General features: G+C 28.4%; 2 protein-coding genes and 1 pseudogene across 5 annotated transcripts; 1 reads left to right on the top strand and 2 right to left on the bottom strand.

Moving 5' to 3' along the window:
• The first annotated feature begins 564 nt into the window (after nucleotides 1–564).
• On the top strand, nucleotides 565–3,037 carry LOC132925156 (uncharacterized; annotated as a pseudogene).
• A 4,887-nt stretch (nucleotides 3,038–7,924) lies between these two features.
• Nucleotides 7,925–13,669, bottom strand: LOC132926663 (uncharacterized). Of its 4 annotated transcripts, none has more exons than XM_060991043.1 (12): nucleotides 13,511–13,669; nucleotides 10,304–10,532; nucleotides 10,107–10,229; nucleotides 9,732–9,911; nucleotides 9,566–9,646; nucleotides 9,421–9,471; nucleotides 9,247–9,327; nucleotides 9,108–9,173; nucleotides 8,878–8,943; nucleotides 8,553–8,797; nucleotides 8,335–8,494; nucleotides 7,925–8,171 (listed from the first exon to the last, which is right to left on the bottom strand). In XM_060991043.1, exons 2-12 carry the CDS (start codon nucleotides 10,500–10,502, stop codon nucleotides 8,041–8,043), a joined length of 1,383 nt encoding a protein of 460 aa, XP_060847026.1. In that variant the 5' UTR covers nucleotides 10,503–10,532; nucleotides 13,511–13,669; the 3' UTR covers nucleotides 7,925–8,040. The 4 variants fall into 4 exon arrangements, with proteins under 4 accessions (XP_060847026.1, XP_060847029.1, XP_060847028.1 ...); XM_060991046.1 differs by having other exon boundaries at nucleotides 9,430–9,471; XM_060991045.1 differs by having other exon boundaries at nucleotides 10,304–10,522.
• A 5,546-nt stretch (nucleotides 13,670–19,215) lies between these two features.
• On the bottom strand, nucleotides 19,216–20,514 carry LOC132925155 (general transcription factor II-I repeat domain-containing protein 2-like). The gene has a single exon (XM_060989576.1). The coding sequence runs from the start codon at nucleotides 20,512–20,514 to the stop codon at nucleotides 19,216–19,218; it is 1,299 nt and encodes a 432-aa protein (XP_060845559.1).
• Nucleotides 20,515–21,781: the final 1,267 nt, after the last annotated feature.

Raw genomic sequence — 21,781 nt, 5'->3', positions numbered from 1 at the left:
TCCTGACATTTAAATGTCCTCACTTATAATAATATTACATAAATATATGATAATACATAATAGTATAATAAATAACATTTGGAGAAGATCTTTTAGACTTTTTACTCATTTTAAATAATTTATACTTCGAATAAGTATTTTCTGTTAAGAGTAAGCCTCCTTGTTCTTGAATTAACGACATAATAATATAGTAAACTATAATTAATTATTCACAAACTGTAAAAATCTAAATAATAACCTGATACGTATGATATTGATACTTGTCAACATGATTTAAGACATACAGGTTGCCCAACGACCTATGTTTAATAGCGTACCGCAGTGACTTTTAAAATTTTTAAAATGACACTATAAAACAGCTGTCAAGAATAAAGCATTAGCGCTCCTGGTGTCGAAATAATCAAAACGACTACGATTAAATATCTTATATTCTTATCTATTACGAAATTTTGCCTCGCTTTTTTTTTGTCATTTGAATATTTGATTCAGCTTCTGATTTTATATTTTCTGCTTTATTCATATTATGTCATTTTGTTGTACTAAATTTTAAAAGGTACAATTAAAATGTCTTGTTGTGGTCCATTTTGTAAAAATAAAGGGGAAGGTACTTTTGGTGTAGTCAAAGATGTAGACCAGTTAAATTTGTGGAAGGTAAGTTTAGGTACAGATTTAAAACCATCCTCAAGGGTTTGCTCAAATCATTTTCATCATAAGGATGTTATAAAAACTTGGGAATCAGGACAAGGTACCAGCAAGTATACAGTAAGTAAATGTATTTGTTAAAAATAGTAATTAGGTTTTATAATTAGATATTGTGTATATATACATAATATATTATGTATTCATTATTTAATAGTTTAATATTATAATATAGTTAACTATGAATTATAAAATGTATAATAACATTTTCAGGTATGTTTAAAAAGAGCAAGACTCCGTGAAGGAGCAATTCCTGAAAATATAACTTTAGGTTTAGGTGTGAATAATTCATTTATAGATGTAGCAACACAGAAATGGAATAACACTACTTTGACCTAAAAGAAAAAGGTATAATATTTTGAAATATAAAAAAAAATTAAATATAGAACTAAAAACATACTTAAGTTTAAAATAAAATATATTTAGGTACAAGACAATTTAAAATTGAGCACTATACAGCAAGACCATTGTTATAGTGTACATCAAGGTACAATTAATAAATCTAATATGTCAACTGTTTTGTATACAAGTGATACTTCAAATGACAATTCGGCCATATCTCCAACTTTTGAGTATAGTATAATACAATCTAAGGTATATTTTATGATCTATATAAATTTGTTAGCTTCTATTTTTTGAGTCAAATTGTTAAATTATATTATCATAAATATTAATACAAGCAGTTACTGCTACATTATTTAAATCTGTTTTGGAAAAACTAAGTTTACTTACAATTCCACCAAAATGGTTCACAGATATAAGTTATCATCCTAAATATGAAAAAGTAGTCGCATTCCAAAAATTAGGTTTATTTAAAGATGAATTTTCAAGATTTATTGAAAAGCAAATAGTTTTAACAAAAGGTTAGTTTAACAAAAACATATTAACAATTTTAAATTGATTTATTGCTAGTTATTCAATAGATTTCAATGTCTTTATACATGTGAATGGAAAAGAAATGTCCACTAAAGATATTGATTAACCACCAAATCATAAGCCAGAGAGCATTGAAGATCTTGAAAACATTATTAAACTACTTGAATCTACAAAAGTACGTATAGGATCAGTGTCTTCAGATAAATTTGTAAATATATAATCGACATTTGGTTCACAATTTGTGGAATCATTTGGTCAGTGGAGACATTCAAAATGTTCCATGATACTCAGTCCAAATAGTAAAAGGTAATTATAGTGCGGTCCACGAAAAGTAGGCCGCGATCGACACGACACCAGCGGCCGTTTTTAGTAAAACCAGGGGTTCTCCGTTTGGGAGTATTATTATTATTATATATTATATAAGGCGGGAAGACGTTTGGAGACCCATACCGTAAAACTGTTTCTGAACTAATTGATATTATTATTTTTTTGGCATAACATAATATTGTATTTCGTGGACACAAAGAAAATTGGTCATCTAACATTAAAGAGAACTTCAGAGATCTAGTTATCTCCTATTTTATCATCTCATCTATTACTATTCATATGGTGCCATCGATTAAACTTAGTTGTAACATCTATAATTTCAAAAGGCAAAGATACTATAGATATGTTTGATAATCTTGAAAGTTTTTTTTTTTTTTTTTTTTTTTTTTATTGAACTTAAGCCCGGCGACTAAGGCCATCAGCTATTGTAGGGGTTATGAAATGTGATAGGGATGTAGTGGTACGGTTTTTTTTAACTACTAAGAACCCGAATGGTCACCCATCCGGGTGCTAGTAGCTGTGGCCGTTACTTACTCCCAGTCGCATTCCACGACTGGTAGCAGCCAACGCGCCACGCCAAGCCACACCTTGAAAGTTGATATATTTTTTTATGGACACATTAAAAAACGGGTTGATATTTTTCGACAAAAACAGTATAAATTATACCCAAATAAACAGCTTCAATCTGTGAAAACTGTTGCAACAACAACATGGATGTCCCATTCGGTAGCTTTGAAAACAATAACTAAATTTGAGGCATTAATTCAAACATTAGAAGAAATAATTGAAAAAGAAGGTCCAGCAGATGTGAAAGCTGCAGCGATAGCTAATGGTTTGATTAGCTATTTTTGTCTTTTCGATTTGTTTTAAGAATTTATTTGATGTTCTTAATCCTCTCAATAAAGCATTTCAAGAATCAGATATTGATCTTTTGACAGCAACAGACCTTATTTTCTCTGCTCGCTATGATCTTAAAAAAATTAGGAATGATAATATATTTCAAAACACTGTAAATAATGCCAAAGCTTTTATTAATGCATCTAATAGAGAATTTGAAGAACTTAAACAGATGAACCTATTAGAATACCTAAAAAACATGATCAAAATGAAAAATATTCAAATAATCTTATTGTAGATCCGTTATTTAAAATGAAAAATGAGACATTTAATGTTATATTAGATAACACTCTGTCAACTTTGGAAAGTAGATTTAATGATGAACATATTGGTATTTTAAGGGATATTTCATTATTTTCAAAGAAAAGAATTGAGGAAATAAATATTAATGTTAACAAGTTTCCAATAGATGTTTTTAATGTGTTTTGTTCAACTTATACAATTATTTCACAAGAAAATCTGAAAACAGAATATTTGCAGTTTATTAAAATGTTCAAAATATAGAATAGTAATATTAAATTGCCCCATACATTACATCAAACACACAATTTTGATGAAGATAAAAAATTGACATCATCGTCAAGTGATGAAGAACTATTACCTACAAAAAGAAAACAGGAAATGCAAAATGCTGGTAGTATAAATCATGTCTTTAAAGTTTTCTGTGCAGCAAATATGAATACAATTTTTCCAAATCTTTACATTGCATTGAAAATAACTGTAATGTTGCCAGTAAGTAGTGCAAGCACAGAAAAGTCGTTTTCACGTTTGAAATTACTGAAAACCAGATTAAGAACTAGTACATCTCAAAACCGATTAGAAAACCTTTTAATAATATCCTGTGAAAATGATAAAATTTGCAAGGAAAAGTAAAGTTCTTACTAAATTACTTATACTGTAATTTTGTTCTTAAATATAATGGTTTTATATTATATTAAATATTTTGTTTAAAACAATTGAATCTATTCCAGGTGTTCTTAGCTTTTTATCCAATAGTGCCTTTTTTTACCAAATTTATCTGAAGTACCTTGGTTGTAAATACCACAAGTAAAGTAAATAAAAAAACACTTAAATTGTATCTTAATTAAAAATGTTATTAACATATTTACATTTACTCAACATGTAAGATTTATTAAGAAAATATTTGTATAATGTGTAGGTATTAATATATATTTATTATTTAGATTTTGTTGTGCTCAGTTAGAGCTCATAACCGCATATATTGTCTCTGTCTTACTAACGTACATCATAACAAATTTTCGTTCAGCAGAATACATTTGTGATGTTAGCTTTAATATTAGAGTAAATTTATCTATCATCAAGTTTAAAAGTAAGAATATTATCTGGGGTATCTTATAGGCTTTTATTGATATCTTAATTTTTAAGTGAGTTATGGTTATGTAAAATATTAAAACTTTAAAATGTTCATAACTCACTTTAAAATGATAATATCAATAAAATCATATGTCATTGTCTAGATAATATTCTTACCTTTAAATTTGATAATAGGTAAATTTATTCTAATATTTATTTATTTATTTATTTGTTAACGGGCTGGGCCATATACAACAGTTTAACAAAGTACAATAATATATAATTTAAATAATTAATACAATGACACAATTAATTTTATATAAGATAATAATTCCAGAATAATAAGTATAATAATGATAATACAAACAAATATATAATTATAAATACATCAGTTTTGATGAACGGTGCTCTCATTGGCCTGCCGCATCATGCGGTCTAACGGATTATTTCTGCCATAATTAGTAGTGTGCGCAGGAACAACGAAAGGAGCATGGTATCTAGTAGTACAGGAAGGAACTTTGAAATTGACTAACGAGAGAAGTGAGGGAGCATCAATACGACCATCAACCAGTTTATTCAAAAACTCTATGTTAGTGTTAACTCGCTTGTCTGCCAGTGAAATGAGGCTGAGTTCCTGAATAACTAGGAAGTAGTCGTGGGGAGGATGATTTATTTTTAAGACAAAAGCTGCGCAAGATAAGAACCGTCTCTAAACACGTTCTAATTGACAGGAGTCAGATACCGTATAAGGGTCCCATAGAACCGATGAATACTCTAATAATGAACGGACCAATGAGCAATATATAGTTTTTTAATGAAGAAGATAGATTGAACTCCTTTGATATGCGCATTACGAACCCAAGCGTTTTTAAGGCTTTGTAGCATATCATTTAAGTGTGGGAGTGAAAATTAAGATCAGGATTAAAGATAATACCTAAGTCTTTCTTACTACATACCGATGTTACACTTGAACCATTGATGGAGTAAGTATAGTTAATAGGGGAGCGTTGCCTTAAAAATGACATGGAATGACATTTATTTACATTAAACTGAAGACCAATATTATTAAACCACGAGACCAGGTTGTTGAGATCATTCTGGAGCGTAGAGCAGTCAGATAAGTTTTCAATTTTCCTAAAGAGCTTCAAGTCGTCGGCAAACATTGAGTAGTTCACAGTTTTTGACAATTTCCTTGATGCCATTTACATACAAAGAAAACAATATTGGGGATAAATGTCCTCCTTGAGAAACTCCAGAAGAGACCTTAGAGATGGATGATTTGCATCCGAATACTTTTACCCACTGGATTCTATCTGACAAATAAGATTTGAACCATAACAACAATGGTTCACCGAACCCAGATTTGTATAGGGTCTCGATTAGGCGGCCATGGTCGACTCTATCGAAGGCTTTAGTAAAGTCTGTGAAAATAACATCTACTTGGATGTGCTTTTCGACAGCCTCCAAAACAAAATTGTTAAAAACGATAAAATTTGTAGAAGCCGAGCGACCAGGTCTGAACCCATATTGTTCATCGATTAGAATGGAGTTGATTGGCGATTGAATACTTCTCAATACTAGAAGTTCAAACAGTTTGGATATGTGGCTCAAAATTGAGACAGGTCTATAATTTTTGACATCAGCCTTATCACCAGATTTAAAAATAGTAGTGACAGAGCTAATCTTGAAAGAAGAGGGGAAAACTCCGCTATCGATTGAACGCCTAAAAAGTAGCCACAGTGGAAAACATAGTGAAGACTTCACATTGTATAAGAAAATACCTGACAAGCCATCAGGGCCTACGGACTTAGCATTTTTTAGAACGTCCAGACCAGCGTCAACATCATCGATGTTGAATGAGCAAGTGCTAGGCAGGTCATGGAACAAAAAAGGAGACGAAAGGTCATTAGACAAAGGAGGAACATAGACTGTATTGAAGTAATGGGAAAATAAGTTAGAGACAGACTCTGTACCCGAGCTTTGTAAATTCTCAAAATGTACTGAGTGGGGAATCTCGTTGTTAGATTTATTAACTCGGACAAAATCCCAAAACGACCTGGGGTTAGATTTTAGCATAGACTCAGTACGAGACAAGTAGATAGTACGGCATCTCTTATATTCTGCCTTGTAAGAGGCACGAAGTGCGGAAAATTCCGCATAATCAAGGGGACAGCGTGAAGCTTTAAACTTGGCATGTGCCCTTTTCTTGCTTAAAACAATATGCTTAAGATTTTTAGAAAACCATTTCGGAAATGTCGAAGGTACATAAGACACTTCCGGAACAAAGTTTAAAATGCAAAAGTGTAAGGCGTCATAAATTGCCTTAGCAGCTTCATCAACGTCAAGAGATATTATGGTCTCCAACCAATTAAATGAATTTAGGAATTCGCATATTTTTGAATAGGGAGCACGGCGGAAGTCATAATAATCATGGGAACAATCAAGTAAAGGGGAGCTTTATCCAACTTTATCATAATATCAAGAGCCGGGTGGTAGGGATCACAAGGTACTGCTGAAGTTACGGCTTTTAAGATATAGATTCTTTTATCATTGGAGAACACAAGGTCCAAGACAACCCCAAAAGAGTTTTGAATATCATTTAGTTGGAAAAAATTAAAAAACGCAAAAGCATCAGGGATACATTGGACTCTGGGATTAGAAACCGTATTGTAAAGTAAACCAAAATCATCGTTGGACCATATAACATCTGGCAAATTGAAGTCACCACAAAAAATGAATACACACTCTAGATGAAGGAGAAGAACAGATTGTACAGCAGAAATCAGGCTACTGTACACTGAGCACACTACATAGTTGATGTTATTAAGACTAAGTTTAACAAATAGATGTTCAACATTAGTAGCTGGAGTGTAAATTAAATTAGATACTATGTCACTACGAATGGCAATGTGAGCACCACCACCCCTAGAAAAATTACTTGTTAAACTATTTCTATCACATCTATAAATGATATAATTGGTTAGACCAAGTTCACTATCATAGAAGCTGTCATATAGCCATGTTTCAGTGAAACAGATAAAAACATAATCAAAAACAGCGACATTACATTTTAAAATACTTAGTTTGGTTCTTAGACCGCGGCAATTTTGATAAAAACCTAAGAGAATATGGTCACAAGTACATAAATCACTACATAAACAATAATCCTTACTATTATAATTATTAGCGTGTATATCAACAAGAGGATCACAGATAGGCACATGAAGAAATTAGTATTTTGGAGTGTTGTTTAGAATCATCTCGGGCGTAAGACGACCCCAAAAGCGTTTGACCATTACGCCAACAGGCCAGAATGTACCCACACAACATAGATATATTTAATAAAAGCCTATTAAATATTAAATATTAAATATTGAATAAAGATATATTAAATCAACATTTAAAATTCTTTGAATAAATGTTTATTAAATCTTAATTAAAGTTTAAATTTCATTGTTTGAACCCTTTTGTAATGTTGAACCAACTTTAAAAACTAAATTTTATTTAAAATTGCTTTGTAATACCTCAGCAATATTATATTTTAATATTGCATTAACCTTAGACCTTATAGATATGTATTCATTTATTATACAGAAAATATATTATAAATACATAATACTAACAAAACCATACATTAGAAAGGGTTTTTTGGGGTTCAAACTCCCTCAAAAATGTATCAGTATTACGCACTTGGAAATAATTATTTCATTATTTTTAATTATACCCCATTTATTAAGATTTGTATAACACCTCCCTTCTCTTGAACACTTTAACATTATAATATTAAATATTTTACTAGAAAATTGAAGAATTTAATTTAGAAATATACAATTTTATTACTTTGATGTATGAACAATTTATTATATATTAATTTTATTCATATATATAATAAAATTATTACAATATAAAATACTTATTAACCATTAATTATACACTTTCACTAATTTTATCATTTAATCTTTTTACATTAAACGGAGCTTGTGCTAAATGGTATTTCAATCGTTCCTCCATTTCATTTTGGTCGACATTCTTCACCTTGGTTTGATTTTTAACAGCATCTAAAATCAAGTACATATATCTGTAATTTAAGTTATAAAAAAAGTTTATGATCTAGAACTGCTATCATAACAGTAATGATATATTATTACATTAATAGCTTTTAATGTTCAGGTCAAATTAAATGTATATTAATAATTAGATACCTAACTGTATTATTCTTACCAAAAATAACAGAACATAAATTTAGTTTACAAAACTTCTGTTTCCCCTTTTTGCCAGTAAATGAAAAATTGGATAGTAAGACATCAGTAAATAATTTATAAACTATTCTCTTTATAATAGCTTTTATAGAATTTCCTCCCAAATGTGACAAGTCATTTACCTAAAACAAACATTTTATTGTAATTTATAAAAAAAATGTTAATTAATTATTTGCATACCAAATAGTCACGCATATCTTGATCTTTTATTTTTTCTTCGATAACTTCAAGATATTCAAGTTCATTTATTGGCCAGTTGAAGTTGTCTAAGAATTCATTGTTAGATGAACACTTAATACTGTTTTTTAACATTGATGTACTATCTAGTTTAGATAGAATTTCTTTTTGTTGCATACTTAGATGTTTAATGTCAGTTTGAATGTATACCATATTTTTTAATATAGACTTCAATATTTTTTGAGTACCTATAATAAGTTTGAAGTTTAAAGTAATACAGTTTGAATTGCTATTAGGTATTGATAGACCCATTATACTATAAACTAACCATTATCAACTGCCGAATTACTACAGATTCGAGAACCGCTATCAATTGTTTGTAATGGTGTACAACCTATAATAATGCAATTGAAAAAAAAACACTATAATATCACTATAGAATATCAGATATTTTTGTATGTAAAAAATGTTATTTTAATTAACTAATTTATAACCACGGTCTTAGTAGATCTTCTAATGCCGTGATTATAACTAGGTATATATTAATCTTGTTTTTACTTTTTTTTCGGTCATTGGTATTGGACTTTAATGTTTGTTCATTATTATGTGTAACTTTGTTTATAACTAGAAACAATAAATAAATATTATTATTATTATATATCCAATAATTGATTTCAAATAATTCGCATAAACGTACATGGAGAAACTTTATTTTTCATAATTGGTGTTCCAAAAGATTCTTCATCTGACAGCATGTCAAAATTTATTTTTTTGTTGTCTGTAAATTAAAAAAAAAATGTAATATACTGTAAGCACCTAAATCTTATACTATATAAAAATATATCACGCTAATATTTGTAAATATATTTACAATATTTACATGGTTTGTCTTTATAATCACCAAATTCAAGTTTTCTTGAAACTAAAAAGAAAATCAATTGAAATATTATTAACCATTTGCACACTTTATTAACTATATATTGTTTATCGTTTAATACTGATATTTTGGAACATACCTGTAGTGGAGATAACTTTTTTAGTACATGAATCGATTGTTTTTAATGATATTTTATCCGTAGATGCATTTTTTATGTGGTCTATATTAATCAGTCAAAGTTTAGTAATTATTTATAGACAATTTATTTGGGGATGCTTATTAGTTATTATTTTATAATAAGTTACCTTTAGCAGCAGCTTTTAGAGGTGATGGTGACCAACCACTAATTGAAACAGGTGACTTATCAATTAAAGGCTGCTTTGAAGCAGCAAAAGGTTGACTGACTACAGTTTCACATTTCTTTATATTACTTCCAGGTAAATGTAGAGAATTTTCGGACAGATTTTCAGGAGCAATATAATTTTCTATAAATCATTTATTCATAGAAATTTAATTAGTAATTAAAATGCCTACTGTATAAATCATATTATATTCTATTGATATACATAATATTAGAACACTATATAGCTTTTTCAATAGATAATACATAGATAACTTTGTACAAATGAAGTATATATGTTAATAAATAATATTAATTAATTATTTACTATTATATTTACCTGAAAAAACGGGGCAATCAATTGATGTTTTAAGTTTTTTAGTCTTAGGTTTAATTTCATCTTCATCAAGATCGGAAATGTACATGGCTTTTTTAGCTTTTTGTTTTGCAGCTGCTAAAGATTCTAATCAAAAGTAAAAATCACACATAAAATATTTTAACTTATAAACATTATATTTGTAATTACACAATTATTACCTATTCCTGAGCTCATTACTCTTGCTTCTAAATACTCATATTCAATTTTGTTGGGTATGCTACATTGCTCGATCAATTTTTTGGTATTGTGAGGTTTTTTTGGCCATGCGCAAGTACTTTTTTTATCTGAATACCAAAATCTTGGAACGGCTGCTACACTATTATCTCCAAAAAAATGAACAACAGAATATGTGGCCATTTTTTCAATGCTTGTAAAAACTAAAAACAACTGAAGTTTTAATAAATTAACAAAACTAGTGGCAGATATGAAAAATAAATTATGTCAACAAAATTCATAATTTTAAAATATAAATATCAGGAACAAATTAAAAATACTAATATCATTTTAAAGAATTAAATGTTTAAAATAACAAAACATAATAAGTAACTATTCAAGCTCAACCACTATAATAGGGTAATAAAGTATTTTATCATATTATAATAGGTATTCAAAATAATTTAATTACAATATTACTATATATATTAATATTTAAAATTAAGAGCATATTTACAAAAAAACTAAATTATATAATATAGACAATTTAATTACAACCTCTTAATTACTGTACTAGTTATTAGATGAATGTAAAATAGGAAAAGCAACTTTATTACCAAGACTATTGTTTAGAATAACATATTTTGAAAAATCACAAGTTTCTATATTAATTGTAATAAGGTGATTAGACAGTTCATTCACAATAGCTATACCTATTTTCATACTATTAATTGGTTTTTCATAAAACGGATGAATTGTATTGAATGATTGAGCTACAAATACTTTTTTTTTACTACTTTTATGAACACATATATTAACAACTTTAAAAATATTAAGTTTGCCTTCAAAAGTATAACCTATGTAAGCATCAGAAAATGATTTTATATTAATTTTTATATTATCTTTTATAGCAATTTTAAATTCCGGTTTTATGCAGTCTTCAGGCAATGGTCCACCGCTATATATTTTTAAATATTTTATATTGATACTAGACCCAGACCTTGCATTCAATTCATACTCACCAAACATTTGAAATTCATGATATCGTTTTATAACCTGCTCCAATGGTTTCTCATGTTTTCTTATCATTTTTTTAAGAGTTTTCATGTAGTTTTCAAATGGAAAACATGAGCAACTATCGAGGGCACCAAATTTCTTATAGTCATCAACAATGTGCAATAAGTTGTGTACATTAAGTGACATAAATTCTTTACCATATATTTCACGAAATTTGTCTACAAAATATTTTAATAATTTTTCAACAAAATTAACAAGGTCTGTGCTAACATTTGGTGCTAAAAGAATTCGAAAACTAACATGTAAAGAAAGAAAATGTAAGTAGTATTCACTATTTAAAATGGTTTGTAGAACAACTGGGCCAGTATAAAGAAGGAATTGACGAAATTCAGTTGCCTTCCACCTATTAACTTCATTCAACCCCCGAGGAACTCTAGAAAAATCACTACATACTGAAAGTCTCAATGCTAAAAGTAGTTCTTTAGTAATATCATTGACTTTTTTACTTTGCAATCTAACCGAAACAGGTGCATTTTTAATGCATCCAAGCCACAACAAAATTAATTTTTTTGTCACTCCTAAGCAAACTAGATGCATATAGTCAATGCTAATACTATTTACTATATCTATACCAGGTATTTCAGTGATAATAGAAACTTCATCAGTCATATGGAATTCTTCATCAGTTCTATTTAAAAAATCTAAGTGAGTTCTCTTAGTAATACAATCTGTATCGGGAAAACAGACTCTATGTTCAAAATAAAAACCACTTATTAAACACCTAGTACACGAATAATAACCAGTATGTCCTTTAGTTTTTAAGATGAAACTCTTTGCTGGTAAATCACAACATATAGTATCTATAATTACTTGTTTTATACCAAATGCTGTTTGAAACCCTGTTTCATATAATGCTTTTGTTTCATTCACAAATTCTAACAAAAAAGGATTGCAGTTGAGAGGCTTATCTTTACCCCAATATAACCCAATTAAAAAAACATGAGGTTTATAAACAGGATGACGAACATATCCAAGTATTGGCCAAAAACAGCTAGATGAACTTTTGGTCAAGGGCAGACCATCAATCCCTACAACTATTTTGATTTTGTCTTCAACAAAATATTCATAGTCAGAATCAGAAATACTCTTCAAACTATTACATATTGAGAAATAATAAAAACTACCGGGTGTCACTGTCTGTACTTGCAAAGGTTGAACAGATGACTTGGTTTTTAATATAGTTCTGGCATCTACAGGAAAATAATTATGACACTTATGCATTTTTAAAACCTTCAATAATGCACTCAAAGCAACTTGAGAAATATTATAAGATACGGCCCATTTAGCTAAATTGTTTAAAATTGATGAATCTGTTTCATTATCTAGGGAGTGATGTTCATTTGGATATTCATTAGTAAAACTTAATTTATCCTCATCCTCAATATCAGAATTGGATGAAAAACTAATTGCATCATATTCATCATCACAGATATTATTACTATCAAAGTGAGGTAAATTATGAATTAGATTTGGTAACAGTAAAGAGTTTGATTCGGAATTTAGATTTAAACTGGCACTACAACTAGATACATTTGGTTGAACTATACTTTCTGGTTCACTATGAATACTTTCATTATCCAGTTCTATCAATTCTAATTCCTCTAAATACCTTCTGCGCTTAGTAGATTTGCTAATGGTTGAATATGACATAATAAAGTATAGAATATGCTTTTCAAAGAATACAATTAGAAGTTCTAATACAATGAATTTCAAATAAACTGTAAAAGTAATAGTGAATTGAGAAATATAGAATACAGGGTTCAATACCAAACAATAGGTAAATTATTAGACTTAATAAAATACAAACACAGCAGATAATAAAAACATTTTTAAATATAATACAAAACTGGTAGAATAAATAATTATTATACTACCACTTTAAAAATTAGATAAGTACATAATATTATATTTTAAAGTGTAATACAAGTAGGTACAACTTAAAATGCATAAGTATTAAGTACCAACAGTATAATATATTTAAAAATCAAATTATTATAGGCTATAGGCAGGTATTAATAAATAAGCTTCTGCCAATAATCAAAATACATTTGAGTATTTTACGTACTGACTATACATTACATTATATTATAGGTATCTAAGTATAATACTTATTACTTAGTAACAGTAATACTTACCTTATTTTCAATGACATAAATTCACAAAAAAAAAAAATAAAATAATGCACTAAACGCAGTTAATATACGACGACGACGGGTCGGACGCGGTACACTTATACGACGACGACAACGACGTAGTGAAATAAAGAAAAACCGTTTATATACCTACAATATAGTGTTAAATGTTGATACCGATATACACGCGAACAACAATAAAATTATTACTTAAACCTAGCAAGTACGCAGAGGCCAGGGACACGAGTGACGAGTGCACGAAGCCACGAACTAACACAAACAACTGAAGAATTACCAACATTTACTTAAATTTAGCTATTGCTATGTAATATTATAATACTGTGTTCGTATTTCGGGGAAAGACCAATAATAATAATATAAATATGGTTTCGAACCGTTGAAGTTTATATCTATATACCAACCGGTCTTATCGTATATAATTATTACAATAGTTACTATTATACAAAAACATGCAATATAATATTAATAGTAATGCCCAAAGTGTGTTATTATAAGTAAAGTAATATCAGACAAAATACCCGGTTAAATTTATAATAGAGCTGATTACACACTAGGCGATTCGAATCTTCGTTTTTAAAACGTAATTAAATACAATATAGGTAATCGCTCAAAATTAAACGTGCAGTTTTATATGGGTAGTTGTATTCACACATAATATGAGATGATACAAATGAGACCAGCTGGCAGGCGGCAGCTTTTGCTTGCGTCTGGTCGTGTTCGGTCTTCGATCCTTACGGCATTACGATGATTTACGGCATTACGGCATTACGCATAGTTAACGTTGAGCGTTCTGTAGCGATTTTCAGCTAGAATTAAACAATATTTTTCCCAATTCCAATTTCTTACTACTTACTAGTGTGGATATTTTAATATTGCCATTGATTATAAATATTAAATACTATTTTTATGGTACACTAGCTATTACACTATTTACACTTACAACTAATATATTATGTTATCGACTTTACAAAGGAGATTTTGTGAGCAAACAATCCGATTAGGTAAATTTAGTATATTCTAATACCTATTCTATGTAGGTACATACCCATATTTTATGTCTTACACGTAAACTTTAGATAAAACCTCCGACCAATAAATTATAATAATTTTAAGTTATTTTTATTACATTCACTCCTTATTATAACCATACCTATTACCTATATAATATATCATTGTTAATTAATTATTTAAATATTAAATTAAAATTATGAAAACTGCACTACTGCAGGGACATAATAATATATAATATACGAAATTATTATATTATAACAATATAATGTAATGGATACGCAATATGTTCTTCGCTCATATCGCTCTATAATTTTAATAAATAAAGTAAACTCTACAAACATATTATACCTGTACGTACAATAATATATAGCGGAATATATGCGTAGTACACGACTAAATAGATGACAAATAGTCATATAACTCATACAATACTGAATATTATAATACATACATCTTATTTTTTTTACGGTACACTTCCTATAAATTCTTGCAATAAAAAATTGAAAAAAAAAACCTACTCGCATAGAAAATATAATTAATATATTTAATGCAAATTGGGTTTTGTTATTTATTAAATAATATATTTTAAAAATTAAATCAATATTAATTTTTAACATTGAATAATAATTGTGTTTGTTAAATATTTATTTTAATAAATTGATAAAATGTTAACATTTAACGATAATTCAATATTAATTATTTTATATTTTTTTAAATGCTTTTAAATATTTAAATTTAAATATTTTTCTTTTAATATTTATTAAAATTTTAATAAATTTTAAAATTTAAATATTTAAAATTTAATTTAAAACAAATATTTATTCAAATACTTTCATTGAAAAATGCCGTGTGGGTAGGTTCGAGGACATCATCAAGCTTCTCCGCAGGCAGGCGCACATGGAATGAAGAATATGATGGGTGTTTTGTCACCAATTTATTTATGGTCACATCTGAGTAACTATTGAACAATTCAGATTCAAGCATAGTGGTCGTTACGCATGGCTCAAGTCTCGATACAAAGATATCAATATGCCTCCGCACCGGCACTGATGACAACTTGGAGGATACATTTTTATGAGAGCCAACGATAAATTTTGATTTTATGGACGAGGATAGACTAGTAGTCGATTGGATTGCAGGCTGTCTAGAATGAGTATCCGTATTCAGCTTGGGGAGTAAAGTAGTTGGTAGATTGTTGGATCCAGTATTTAAATTGGGAGATGTGGTAACCTTAGCAGTCATATTGAGACGGTTTAGCTAATCATGTAACTTAAGAGTTACTAAGTGCTACATATTTGAGCTCATCGACAACGGATTGAAGAATAGTGGCCACATTTAATGAGTTCTCAGAAGATAGCGATTTAGGGTTAGGAGAAGATCCTTTTAAGAATGTTGACAATTCCTCACTCAATTTCACACCTATAGGTAGTGATTGAGTAATAATGAAGTCAACGAGCATGTTTTTTGTCCACTTGTTCAGCTCAGCAGAAAGTAGATCATTACTTTGGGCCATTATGCGTTAAACGACTAATAGTGTAACTAATAAGCAAATAATCAAAATTAATTAATATAAGATACCTTTAAAAAATGTAGATAGGCCAAATAAATTACTCCAAATAAACAGCGTCAAGGGTGGCCTTGACACGTACCGTGTTCAAATCAAGAAAATTCAGACGCGGGACGCCGCTACTTATCGTTAATCGATAAGCCGTAATTAACTGATAAAGTGAATTTTATTTAGTTTTACCTTTTCACATTCACGTAGTATAACAGAATTAAAAAACTAACATTAAGTGAAGAAATACTAAGAAGACTGACTCAACAACGACACCAGTCACCCGCGCACTTTTTATAAACTTAACGAGCTTAAAAACGTAAAAAACGGTTAATTATTTCCAAAGGAAACAAAAAGCGAACACAGAGCGTAATTGTCTACTTGGTATATTTTTCATAATATATTAAAGCTAACATCACAAAATGTATTTTGCTGAACGAAAATTTGTTATGATGTACGTTAGTAAGATAGACAACACATGCGGGTATGGCGTCCTCTTAAGGAATCGCTGTTCTATATTATTTTGAAGATAATTATTTTTGTTAGTTGGTGGGTCTGGGTGGGTGGGTGTACTAACTCAAAATAAAATTGTCATAGGTGTTTCAAATTACATCGGCGCCCCTGCTCATCCTGATATTTTACATGTCATAAATATATTAATTTAATCAAAAAAGCTTAGTTATTGTCTTAGAAGTGCCTTAAAGCTTTTAGTGCTTTTACTAAGTCTTAAATCTATTTAAATGCCTATTGGTTGTCTTTAAATAATGATTTTTTTTTTATATTTTGTTTAATATACTATTGTATATACTATATTTTTGTAATATGTTTATTGTTTATGTATACTATATACTATGTTTAATATTAATATACTATTCAGATTATTTTTTATTACCTACATTTCATTTCGATTGAATCATTTTATGCTTTTCTCTTAGTTATTTATTATTTCTGATTTGCTAATTGCTTATCAATCATAATTTTTAAGAAAATTTTAAAAGTAAAAATCTCTGAAAAAAAATTCTAAAAAACCGCTAAGTAACATAGATGATACCAAAAACGCTAATCAAAATTTAAAAGATAGGCTTATCAACACATACGGTAAGACTGACGAAGAAAAAGGGAAACCTAATAAAGCAGATAAGTCCAACATTTCAACTCGTGTATTTCATAGTTCATACGGCAAATAATCAAACTATAAAGACCTACGGAAACCAAATAATGGTTTTTAGATCTAGGACTTCGCAAACAATTTCATTACACATTGGGATTAACCACGAGAAGGCAACTACCACTGTCCTCTAAAAATGATTTTTGGTTTGCCCGAAATGAATAAATTAGTTAATAAAAATAGAAAAATTAATTTAAAAAATAAACATACATAATGAAATTAATAACAGTTGTTTTAAATATTTTTTGTTAGGTTAATTTATATAGTAAATAATAATAAAAAATACAGTTACAAGTTATCTGCATAGTAATGAGACATCATCTTCACATACTCAGCCATAGTAATAATGTTTTCATTGTATTGTTGAATCATTTTTTCCATTTTTTCAATTTTTTTTTTTTAATTTGGTGTTTTGAAATTTATAAAGTTCATTTATGCTATTAATTTTTATATAAATTTCAGATAGTTACTAATATTTTATCCATAAAATTATAAATATGGGGATGAATTGTAAAAAAAGCTTTTATTAAAATGACCGTTAAAAGATTCACAGGCATTAGTTGTCCGATTTAATGTTGCGGAAGCTGATGCCCAAATATTCGGAGAAAAGTCAGCAAATTAAATATACGTGTTTAAAATATATCAAGAAAATTGTCGAAGTCGATCATCAAATTCCAGGTCATTTAGATACTATGGGTACAATTTACTATACCCATTTTATATAACCAAAGGGCGCAATTTAAAAGCCTAACCTAAACTATAAACCTAACCTAACCTAACCTTTTTATGTCATCAATCGCGAGGTAACTATCTAAAACACCACAATGTATACTATTTGGATTATTTTCAATTACTGTTTCATTTATTTATCCATTTCCAGATACTGCAATACTGGCCACATTTTTAACCACAAACCAATTTAATGTTTAAAAATATCTAGTTTGTACATCAAGTTTTTCAAAAGGAACTAAACCTGAAACCTCTATGTTTTGCAATACCAATGGCAGTTTTGTCTTTACCTAAAAAATAAAGTAGGTATGAAAATAAATGTCATCAAGGATCATCATTAGAAAATATATAGAATATACAATCACCTTTTGGAAGTCCTATTTTTGGAACTCTTGGAGGTAGAGTTAGTAACTCATTTAGTACTGAAATATTATCTATAACAGGGGTGTCCAACCTTTTGTGAAGACTGGGCCACATCATATAGGTAGAAGTTGTTGTGGGCCACATACTTTTTTTTTTAAATAATACATTCAAATTTAATGATTAAATTATAATCTATAATACAACAATACATTTTTTTATAATTTTACAATAGCGAATAATAAGCAGAAATATTTTTACAAGTATTTAATATTTAATAATTCAATTATAAGTACACAAAAAAATATATTTATTTATAATAAAAAAAGTTTTAGTTTAAAAAAGTTAAAAGTCATTAGTTTTTTTTTAATGTGAAATTTGAAATTGCTTTTTTTGTGAAAGTAATGAATCAATATCTGGATCGATTGAAGTTGTGGAAATCCTTAAACAACTTTCAAGGTGCTTGTCTGATATAGTGGACCGATTCTTACTCTTTGTGTTTTTCATTCTTGAAAACAATTGTTCGCAAATGTAAGTACTGCCGAAAAGCGAGAACATGAATAAGGCATGGTCATGAAGGACTGGATATGTTTCTTTGGGTAGATATAATTTATAAAAATCTAATAAAGATGACTGATTAAATTTTTCTTTGAGTTGAATATCTGATTGCAACTCAATGCATTCCATTTGAAATTTAGTTTCCACAGCAGTAATATCAACCGAAAATGGTGTTGCGAAAATAGCAAAGAGTTGACTATTCTTACGAAAATCTTGAAAACGGGTTTCAAATTCATTAATTAAAATTAAAATCAAAGAAGCATATTTCTCGCTATTCTTGGGATTGTATTCGGCCAACACCGGGAATTACATAAAATTATTCACCTTAACTTGACTTTGCCATAATTTAAGTTTCAGTTCAAAGGCAGTTATTATTTGAAACATATTACTAATGAGTTGATTTTTACCTTGAAGACGTACGTTTAACTCATTTAAATGAGTAGTTATGTCAACTAAAAAAGCTAAATCCATAAGCCAGTTTTCATCTTCAAACTCTATGACAGGTTTTCCCTTTGACTCCATGAACGACTTTATTTCATTTCGCAAATCATAAAATCTTTTGAGCATTTTACCTCGACTAAGCCACCTTACTTCTGAAAAGTAAACAACATCTCCAGAATCTGCTTCCATGATTTTAAGATAGTCTTGGAATTGACGATGATTAAGTCTCCTAGCTCGAATAAATGTAACACATTTGATAACAATTTGCATGATGTTATCCATTTTCAAAGCTTTCGCGCATAAATTTTCCTGATGAACAATGCAATGGTATCGCATCAAACCTTTGTTCCCAAATAAAACCGCATGGTCTTCTATTAATTTTGTAAGTCCTTCTTTTTTACCTACCATAGCAGGGGCACCATCCGTAGCTATACCTGATATATTGACCAAGTTTAAAGAAAATTTATTCAGTGTAGTTTCTACTGCCTCGAACAAATCACGAGCTTTTGTAGTGTCTTTCAGTGGTACTAAAGAAGCCATTTCTTCAGATATATTGAATTCATTATCAATACCTCTAATAAAAATAGCAACTTGTGCCGTGTCCATTACATCGGTACTTTCGTCAATAGCCAAAGAATAATATTTGAAAGAACGGACTTTTTCCTCCAGTTTATTATGGATAGACTTTCCAATGTCATCGATTCGCCTGCTTATAGTCTGATGAGACAGACTAATTTTTGAAAAGTCTGTTTTTTTATCAGGACACATTATATCTGCAACACTTTCTAAACACTCCTTAATAAACTCGCCATCAATAAATGGTTTTGATTTTTTTGCAATCAAAGATGACACTACATAACTAGCTTTTGTAACGGTTAGGGACTCAGAAGTAGCTTTTTTTATATTGAGTTGCTGAGAAGAAAGACATGTTTTTAATTCTAAAATTTTTTGTTTCCGAAAAAAACCTTGATAAGAATCCATTTTGGTTGCATGTTTTTGTAAATAATGTCTTTTTAAATTATAATCTTTAAAAACTGAAATGGTTTCCTTACAAATTAGGCATAATGCTCCATTTTTCATTTCTATAAAAAAGTATTCCGCTGTCCATTTTTCGTTGAATATTCTTCCTTCGTCTGTTACTTTTCTTTTCTTATTGGATGACATTTCGCTATTTGATTATTAGTTTATTATACAAATCAAATTTAATAATAATAATAATAATACCGAGTACTAACACCACTGTTCTGAACAAAATGTGAACATCTGACCATCACGCGCGCACAACTGTATGTCTGTACTAGATTACATGTGCTTAGTAATAATTTTATATAGGTATTTTATTTTTATTTGTTGATAAATGACACAGAATATTGGTATCAGAGCCAATAAAGATAAAACACTAATAACGTTTATCTTTAGGCCCGATGCACACGTCCGTATGTAATATAAGATAAGATGCCGCAACGGTAAAAACACGGACGTTATTTGATGGTTGGTTTATATTTTTAAAATAAATTTGTTCTCGTAATATAAATATATTATATATAATTAATTCATGGTTTTAAAACTGAAGTGAGGGCCGCATCAAAATCTATCGCGGGCATCGGGGTGGACACCCCTGGATTAGATGATTAAAAAAAGATATACATGACAAAATTAAAGACACTTAAAATTAAATAATATTGTAAACTATATTTAAAAATATTTCTAATAGATTTTTTAATATTTCATTAAAAAATGAAAATGAAATATTTTTACTTATTAATAACATAACATTAAATATTTTTATATAGTAAGTAATTTAAGTATCTTTAAAAATAAGGTTATATGAATTAATATTTATCAAATAATTGATTTATTAAAAAATATTAAACACAAATAAGTTTACCAAATTAGGCTTTTGCGATATAGAAACTAATATACAAATAAATTGATTACAAACTAAAAAAATATTCAATGATACATTATAAATGAAATATATTGAAATTATATAAAATTATCAGTTATTCTAAAATTGAATATAAATTAAATTAAAAATTAATTTAAAACCTACAAATTATTGTATTTGAAATTAAAATTTAAAGGATCCTATTTTATGCACTTTAAACAAAGTTATATAGGAAATACAATTCTTAAAAATACTTAAATTGTTTTTGACAAATAAAAAAATACTTAAATTATTTTATACAAGAAATGTATTAATATTAATTTATTAAAATCAATAATATCTTTTTTATAATCAATTTATGTTGAGAATAACTTTTAAACAATTAAAAACTTACAAAAACATAATCACAAATATATTGTTTATAATTTAATTAATATTTTATACTAAACACTTAAATATTTTAGAGATATCTATGTATTTTATTTGTACTCTTTAAATAATTTTTTTATACTCTTTACATTAATCAGAAATACAAAATTAGTT

Source organism: Rhopalosiphum padi, chromosome 3, assembly GCF_020882245.1.
Source record: "Rhopalosiphum padi isolate XX-2018 chromosome 3, ASM2088224v1, whole genome shotgun sequence".
In the NCBI taxonomy this organism is placed as follows: Eukaryota; Metazoa; Arthropoda; class Insecta; order Hemiptera; family Aphididae; genus Rhopalosiphum; species Rhopalosiphum padi.
This window is presented reverse-complemented; position numbering and strand designations above follow the sequence as displayed.

Excerpts from the sequence above, each read along its gene's own strand:
- LOC132925155 (XM_060989576.1), bottom strand. The coding sequence starts at position 20,514 with ATGTCATCCAATAAGAAAAGAAAAGTAACAGACGAAGGAAGAATATTC.
- LOC132926663 (XM_060991043.1), bottom strand. The coding sequence starts at position 10,502 with ATGGCCACATATTCTGTTGTTCATTTTTTTGGAGATAATAGTGTAGCA. Across the intron at positions 9,472-9,565 it reads AAAAGTTATCTCCACTACAG|TTTCAAGAAAACTTGAATTT; the intron begins GTATGTTCCAAA and ends TTTTCTTTTTAG. Across the intron at positions 8,495-8,552 it reads AAGATATGCGTGACTATTTG|GTAAATGACTTGTCACATTT; the intron begins GTATGCAAATAA and ends TGTTTGTTTTAG.